Source organism: Galeopterus variegatus, unplaced genomic scaffold (genome assembly GCF_000696425.1).
Source record: "Galeopterus variegatus unplaced genomic scaffold, G_variegatus-3.0.2 Scaffold502, whole genome shotgun sequence".
Taxonomy (NCBI): Eukaryota; Metazoa; Chordata; class Mammalia; order Dermoptera; family Cynocephalidae; genus Galeopterus; species Galeopterus variegatus.
This window is the reverse complement of record NW_007726613.1, coordinates 387461-395861: the sequence shown is the minus strand read 5'-3', so window position 1 is coordinate 395861 and position 8401 is coordinate 387461. Positions and strand designations below refer to the sequence as shown.

Sequence of the window (8401 nt, the reverse complement as noted above, 5' to 3'; positions counted from 1 at the left end):
ATTTTTACTGTCTGTAGGAGAGAAAGAATCTTAAATTCTTCAAGTTTTTAGACAAAAGCGCCTGTCTGATGTGCATACAAAAGACCATTGTATCAGCCTTTTCCTAGGAATCCCTTAGCGAGTGCTTCAGTTAATGGCCACTTTCTAAGTTGTTGAAAGAAAAAGACTTTTTTGTAGTGATACTTATTGTTTGACTTCTTAATGATAATTATGTGTTCCTTACTTTCAGCGGTTCTCTTTATCAAAGTGTCAAAAGTATTTATGCAGGTAAAATTAACTTTATAATATATAACTACCTGAAAAAGTTATGTCTGCTTTAAAATGTAATCAGCTTTCTTTGGTGGAAGACATAGGACGAATATCTGCTTTTTGTTGTATATTCGCTTGTGCCTTTCACGTATTTTCTGTTCAAATAGAAAAATATAATTTAAATAAAATAGCAAAACAATATAATCTCTAATAAAACTGCAATTGTGAAAGCATTCATCCTGTTAAAATTTTATGATACTAATTTTAAAACATTATCAATGTGTAATTAAAATGGCATTTAGAGATAAAATATAAAAGCAACAACTCTATGGGAAGCTTCTATAATGATTAATCAGTTTATACCAAATAAAACAACTTCTGAGTCCATCATCTCCATTAGGTCTATTTGAGCCTTAAAAATGAATTCATTTCCAGTAACAACTGGAGTTCTTATTTGATAATATAAATTGAAGACAGGTACAATAAAGCTTAAAGCTCAATGGGAAATTATATTGTAATATTTATTTTTACAAGAGCAAATGTATTCCAGAAATGTGAGTCATTTAATATGATGATAACCCCAAGATCTAATCATTTAATAATACTTTCTTAAATCTTCACTTCATCCCACAGTCCTTGACAATTTCTTTTACAATATGGATTTAGGGACAAATTAAATAAATTCAAACCAAAGTAATAAGAAGCAAGTAGTGGGGTTATTTTTCCTCAATAATCTAGCAGAGTATTACGTATTTGAGTAATGTATATCTAAGTGCAATAACTGCTTAGGACTCTAAGCGCCGCTGTTCACCTACTGGGAGGAAATGCAACCGAAACGCCATCGGATACACTCAGGGCTCACACTGCACAAAGACCCGCAGATTCCACAGACCAACTGCTGGGCTGCGGCGAAAATTCTGTCCCTAAATTTGGAGCACTCCAGCTTTCTGTAAGATTATGATCTACATAGCGGCAGCAAAAAGGTAAACAAGACACATATGCCCTGTGAAGATTCTGAAAGGATTTTGTAGCAGAAAAACAATGGTCCCTCCAAAGAATCACCGAGTATGGAGAGAGCTGCTCCTTCTGTGCGCGCTGCTTGGAACGCTGTGGGAGGCCAGGGCCAGTCAGATCCGCTATTCGGTGCCAGAAGAGACGGACAAAGGCTTCTTCGTGGGTAATATCTCCAAGGACCTGGGACTGGAGCCCTGGGAGCTGGAGAAGCATGGAGTCCGCATCATCTCTAGAGGTAGGACTCAGCTCTTTGCTCTGAACTCGCGAAGCGGCAGCTTGGTCACCGCGGGCAGGATTGACCGGGAGGAGCTCTGTGCTCAAAGCGCGCGGTGTCTTGTAAATATTAACATCCTGGTAGAGGATAGAGGAAAACTCTTTGGGATAGAAATAGAAATAACTGATATTAACGATAATAACCCAAAATTCCAGGTCAAAAATCTCGAGGTAAAGATTAACGAAATCGCTGCTCCTGGAGCACGTTATCCACTCCCAGAGGCTGTAGACCTCGATGTGGGCGTGAACTCCCTCCAGAGCTACCAGCTCAGCCCCAGTCACCATTTCTCCCTGGACGTGCAAACTGGAGACGATGGAACTATAAACCCAGAGCTGGTGCTGGAGCGCGCCCTGGACCGAGAGGAAGAGGCTGCTCACAACCTGGTCCTCACGGCGTCCGATGGCGGCGACCCGCGTCGCTCCAGCACAGTGCACATCCGTGTGATAGTGTTGGATACAAACGATAATGCCCCAATTTTTGCTCAATCGATTTACCGAGTGAAAGTCCCAGAGAATGTTCCCGCAGGCACCCCACTGCTTACAGTAAGTGCTAGCGACTTGGATGAGGGAGCCAATGGAAAAGTGGCATATAAATTCTGGAAAATCAATGAAAAACGGTCTCCAGTATTCCATCTTAATGAATATACTGGGGAAATATCAACAGCAAAAAGTCTAGATTATGAAGAATGTTCATTTTATGAAATGGAAATACAGGCTGAAGATGTGGGGGCACTTCTAGGGAGGACCAAAGTGCTCATTTCAGTGGAAGATGTAAATGACAATAAACCGGAAGTGATCATTACATCTTTGTTTAGCCCAGTGTTGGAAAATTCTCTTCCTGGGACAGTAATTGCCTTCTTGAATGTGCATGACCAAGACTCTGGAAAGAATGGTCAAGTTGTCTGTTACACAAGTGATAATTTACCTTTTAAGTTAGAAAAGTCAGTAGAAAATTATTACAGATTGGTGACATGGGAATACTTGGACCGAGAAAAAGTCTCTATCTACAATATCACAGTGGTGGCCTCAGATATGGGAACTCCACCTCTATCTACTGAAACTAACATCCTTCTGCTCGTGGCAGACATCAATGACAACCCACCCACTTTCCCTCATGCCTCCTACTCAGCCTATGTCCCAGAGAACAACATGAGAGGTGCCTCTATCTTGTCATTAACTGCACATGACCCCGACGGCCAGAAAAATGCACAGGTCACTTACTCTGTCACTGAGGACACTAGCCAGGGGGTCCCCCTGTCCTTCTACGTCTCCATCAACTCTGACACTGGTGTCCTGTATGCACTGCAATCTTTTGACTATGAGCAGATCCAAGACTTGAAGTTACTGGTGATAGCCAGTGACAGTGGGGACCCTCCCCTCAGCAGCAATGTGTCACTGAGCCTGTATGTGCTGGACCAGAACGACAATGTGCCTGAGATTCTGTACCCCATCATTCCTACCCATGATTCCACTGGCGTGGAACTGGCACCCCGCTCCGCAGAGCCCGGCTACCTGGTGACCAAGGTGGTGGCGGTGGACAGAGATTCTGGCCAAAATGCCTGGCTGTCTTACCATCTGCTCAAGGCCAGTGAGCCTGGGCTCTTCGCAGTTGGGCTGCACACAGGTGAGGTGCGCACTGCGCGGGGCCTGCTGGACAGAGATGCACTCAAGCAGATCCTCCTAGTAGCTGTTCAGGATCATGGCCAGCCGCCTCTCTCAGCCACCATCACTCTCACTGTGGCAGTGGCTGACAGTATCCCCGACGTTTTGTCTGACTTGGGCCACATCAGGACTCTTGCAGTCCCAGATGATTCAGACCTCACTCTTTACCTGGTGGTGGCGGTGGCTGTGGTCTCCTGTGTCTTCCTGGCCTTTGTCATTGTGCTGCTGGCACTCAGGCTGAGGCGCTGGCACTCATCACGCCTGCTGCAGGCTGCAGGTGGTGGATTGGCAGGCATGCCTGCCTCACACTTTGTGGGCATTGACAGGGTACAGGCTTTTCTACAGACCTATTCCCAGGAGGTCTCCCTCACCTCAGGCTCTGGGAAGAGTCATGTTATCTTTCCTCAGCCCAACTATGCGGACACACTCATCAGCCAAGAGAGCTGTGAGAAAAGTGATTCTTTGTTAACATCCATAAAATTTCATGAATGTAAAGATGAAGCTGCTTGTGCTCAGGTGAGTCCAGTTTTATGTTCACTTCTATTTTGCAGAGGAGTTTTATTTGGTATGAATTTATGTGTTTTGAAAGATGTATTGTGAAGACAGTTGAAAATAATTTTTAAGGCATACTTCAAAGTTTTGTGTTTATTTTAGTGGTGATTCTATAAAATTGAACAACAATCATTAAAGGTTGCTGTGTCATTTGCTTTTGAAAGGCTTGAGCAAGATTGCTCAACTTTTTAAAGCCTTCCACTATTTTATTCATATTATTACTCATTCACTTAAGAAGGACTTACTCATCCACACACGGTAAGTTTGCTATTGTGCGTATGTGTATATACATATCCTACACTAGAAGTGCAGGAAAATTATTTAGGCTTCTATATCCTCATGTTAGCTTAGTAAAAGTAAGATACATCTCAGAATTCTTAGGATGATATTTAGAATTTGTACCTATAAATATGCTTTGAAGATTTCTCCACTTTAGACCTCTCTTCTGAGCCCTGCTTCTGCTTCAGGGCCCTCCAAAACTTTACTACTTAACATATTTCAAAACATAAGCAAATTTTAAAGAATGGATCTCGATGGAAGGTGAGACTGGTTCCTAAGTGATAAGTGTGTGTGTCAGTGGTCACCCGGAGCCCATACCGAGGGAGACATGGAATCTAAAGTCTAGAACCGCCATTGCTCCCCATGCCCCCTGCCAAAACAAAACAAAACAAAAACAACAAAATCAGATCTGAAATAAAATGTTATTTTGAACTGTTGAAAGTTACTTTTGAAAAATATAGAAGAACATATTTCAATAGAGTTCCAGTGAGCTATTTTGGTTGTGCATCCATATGAAATGATAAAAGAGCTTGAGAATGTTGATTTTAAGAACAGAAGTTTCATGTACACAAATCCTAAGCAAGCTTTAGTTAAAAATGATACAGTCTGAACTACACATCTTCTGTATTTCTTCTTGTAGTATTTGAGTAAAGCTGAATCCTGACTTGATTGTCATCATGTGAGAGTGGAAGACATGGTAAAAAGGATATTTCTCAGGAATTTTGCAGTGTTCTGTCCTATATTGTACATACAATGGAGTAGAAGTTAACTTCATACTTCCTGTAGCATTTGGGTGCACGGTTATTTGAGGGGACAACTATATTGCAATTTTTCAGTGTGAGGAAAGTTGCCCTGATAGAAAAGAAAATCCTTAAAATGTTCTCTAATTTTTTTATTTAACAAATGAAGTAAAAAGAGTTAGAACATATGTCACTGTATTCAGTAAATTTATGTAAACAAGCTTATCATGAGCTCAATTCCTTCAATTCCAAAGTCATTACTTCAGTATAATGGGGGTAGAGAGTACTTCAAAAAGTTCATGGAAAATGGAATTAAGAGATAATACTGCTATTTCCGTGAACTTTTTGAAGTAGTCTCATAGATAGGGAAGTAATGCAGTCTGCTGTAATATCTCTTTGTGATTTTGTATTGCAGAATAGATAAGCATTTCCCCAGTAACTTTTAATAATGAATTTTGTATTATAAAAGGGTATGACATAAGCCAAAACAATTTTGAGATGTGAAAAAGAAGGCATTTGGTAGGGTATATTATCTCTTGGCTACAGTCCAGGGACAGTTTTCTTGAATGAATACTTCTTCAAGTAGTCAAAAAGGCAAAGAGAAATTATTTTTACAAAGAGAGTCAGTATTACCAGGAAGAGGAGATGTTAGGGAATTGGTATAAAATTGCACAGCTTTACAAAATAATTTCGAACAGTGTTGATGTCCCATAATAAATGTGATATCAAACAGCATTAGTTACCTGGAAATGTTGGTGGGAGGGGTCATAAAAATCAATGAAAGAAGGATAAAAAGTGTTTCAAAATATCATAAATAATAAAAAAAATGAATATGTGATATCAATAGACTATGAACTCTCTCGGGGCAAGAACTGTGTCTTATTAGTATATTAGCACTGGCAAGGGCAATAGTAGGTAAGAGTTTAATGTATATTTGCAGAATGGTGAAAGAATGGACCGATACATGTAGGTTTGTGTAAAAGCCCAACATGATATTTCTAACAATTTGGAAACAAGTGAAAATATACCGGAACGGGGCTTTAAATTTTGATATTTAATGTATAAATATGAAAACATGTCTCGTGCAGTTAGACATACAATTGTAACAACTCTACTGGTAAAACTGAAGCAGCAGAGGCTGCAGTTTCCGAGTGTGGACTCTGGGCGCCGCTGTTGGCCAAAGTGGAGAGCTTGACGCTCGCGATCTTCTCGCGCAGCCGCAGCGCGCTTTCCAGGGCAGCCGCGTCTCCGACTCTCCGGCGCGAGCCCTTACACCGCTACCTCCTCGCGAAAAGAATAATCCCGGACCTCCACTCCGAACTCCGTCCGGAGCTCCGAATATCTGCAATACAGAGATTCTTTGTAATCCGCGTCTCCAGGCCGGTGAGCAAACTGAGGGGAACAAGAGGGATGGGGAGCGGCGCTGGGGAGAAGGGCCGGACTGCCAGGCGGCCAGTGCTCTTTCCCTTCCTGCTGTCTTTGTTCGGCCTGGCGCTCTCTGAGCAGATCCGCTACAGGATTCCCGAGGAAATGCCCAAGGGCTCGGCAGTGGGGAACCTCGCCAAGGACCTGGGGTTCAGTGTCCAGGAGTTACCGACTCGAAAGCTGCGCATCAGTTCGGAGAAGCCTTACTTCACTGTGAGCGCAGAGAGCGGGGAGTTGCTCGTGAGCGGCAGGCTAGACAGGGAGCAGATATGCGGGAAGAATCCAGCTTGTGCTCTGGAATTTGAGGTTGTTGCTGAAAATCCACTGAACTTCTATCACGTGAATGTGGAGATAGAGGACGTTAATGACCACACGCCAAAATTCACCCAAAATTCCTTTGAACTGCAAATAAGCGAGTCCACAAAGCCTGGGGCACGATTTATCTTAGGATCTGCCCATGATGCAGATGTTGGTACCAACTCACTACAGAATTATCAGCTCAGTCCCAACGATCATTTCTCACTCGTGAATAAAGAGAAATCGGATGGCAGTAAATACCCTGAGCTGGTATTGAAGACACCTTTAGACCGAGAAAAACAGAAAACCTACCACTTGACCTTGACTGCTTTGGACTTTGGCGATCCACCCCTAACCAGCATTGCAAAGATACAGGTCGTAGTGACTGATGCCAATGATAACCCTCCAGTGTTCAGCCAAGACATATACAGGGTAAGCCTTCTGGAAAGCGTGTACCCGGGCACCACCGTGCTTCAGGTAACAGCCACTGACCAGGATGAGGGCATCAATGCTGAGATCAGCTTCTCTTTCAGTGAAGCTAGCCAGATCCCCCAGTTTGACCTAAATTCTAATACTGGGGAAATTACCATTCTAAATTCGTTAGATTTTGAAGAAATCAAACAATATTCCATAGTTTTAGAAGCAAGGGATGGTGGAGGAATGATTGCACAATGCACAGTGGAGATAGAAGTCCTAGATGAAAATGACAACGTCCCAGAAGTGATATTCCAGTCTCTACCTGACCTAATTATGGAGGACATTGAACTGGGAACACACATTGCTTTGTTCAAAATCCGGGACAAAGATTCTGGACACAATGGAGAAGTTACTTGTAAATTGGAAGGTGATGTTCCGTTTAAAATACTCACTTCTTCAAGAAACACGTATAAATTAGTGACAGATGGAGTTCTAGACCGCGAGCAGAACCCGGAGTACAATGTCACCATCACAGCCACCGACCTAGGCAAGCCTCCCCTCTCTTCCAGCTCAAGCGTCACTCTGCACGTTGGTGATGTAAACGATAACGCTCCGATTTTCCACCAGGCGTCCTACTTGGTCCACGTTGCCGAGAACAACCCGCCTGGAGCCTCCATAGCGCAAGTGAGCGCTTCCGACCCAGACCTGTGTCCCAACGGCCACGTCTCCTACGCAATCGTGGCCAGTGACCTGGAGCCGCGGGTGCTGTCGTCCTACGTGTCCGTGAGCGCACAGAGCGGGGTGGTGTTCGCGCAGCGCGCCTTCGACCACGAGCAGCTGCGCGCCTTCGAGCTGACGCTGCAGGCCCGCGACCAGGGCTCGCCCGCGCTCAGCGCCAACGTGAGCCTGCGCGTGTTGGTGGGCGACCGCAACGACAACGCGCCGCGGGTGCTGTACCCGGCGCTGGGGCCCGACGGCTCGGCGCTCTTCGACACGGTGCCGCGCGCGGCGGAGCCCGGCTACCTGGTNTGTGGTGATGCTTCTGGGGCCATGTTTCCACTTTGTAATTCCAGTGAGTTGACCTCCCATCCTGAGACTCTAACACCGGTGAGTTCCATTTAAGTGTCTACTCGTTTTCATCATTCACTTAATTCTCTATATTGATATGATAATATATTATATTTCCAGGTTTAGTGAGTTGTCTTGAGGAAATTATGTGGGTACTTTCAAAAATTTTGTAGAAATATTCATATTATCTTTAATTATATTTTTCCACGAACTTTTTGAAGTACCTTCTTAAAGCTGGTTAGAAAGCCGTACTTCCTTTCTTCAAGAGGAGCAGTGAATTGTGAGTGATTATCTGACGAAATAGAGGTAGCTTTATGGATTTACAAAGTGCTACTACTTTCACAGCAAAAGGATTAAACAAAATTTTTTGTCTCTTTTTCAAAGTCAATTTACACATTGATTGTCTCATTCTTTAACATATATTT

At 43.4% G+C, this 8401-nt stretch overlaps 2 protein-coding genes across 2 annotated transcripts in view; both read left to right on the top strand.

Moving 5' to 3' along the window:
- Positions 1-1290: 1290 nt before the first annotated feature.
- LOC103587918 (protocadherin gamma-A8-like) lies at positions 1291-5193 on the top strand. Its single transcript, XM_008569480.1, has 2 exons — positions 1291-3714; positions 5185-5193. The coding sequence occupies exons 1-2, from the start codon at positions 1291-1293 to the stop codon at positions 5191-5193; spliced, it is 2433 nt and encodes an 810-aa protein (XP_008567702.1).
- A 702-nt stretch (positions 5194-5895) lies between these two features.
- The window catches only part of LOC103587917 (protocadherin gamma-B6-like), an 8472-nt gene continuing 5966 nt past the window's right edge, over positions 5896-8401 (top strand). The window contains 1 exon segment of the mRNA XM_008569479.1: positions 5896-8015. Coding sequence (XP_008567701.1) covers positions 6180-8015 — 1836 coding nt within the window. The 5' untranslated portion in view covers positions 5896-6179.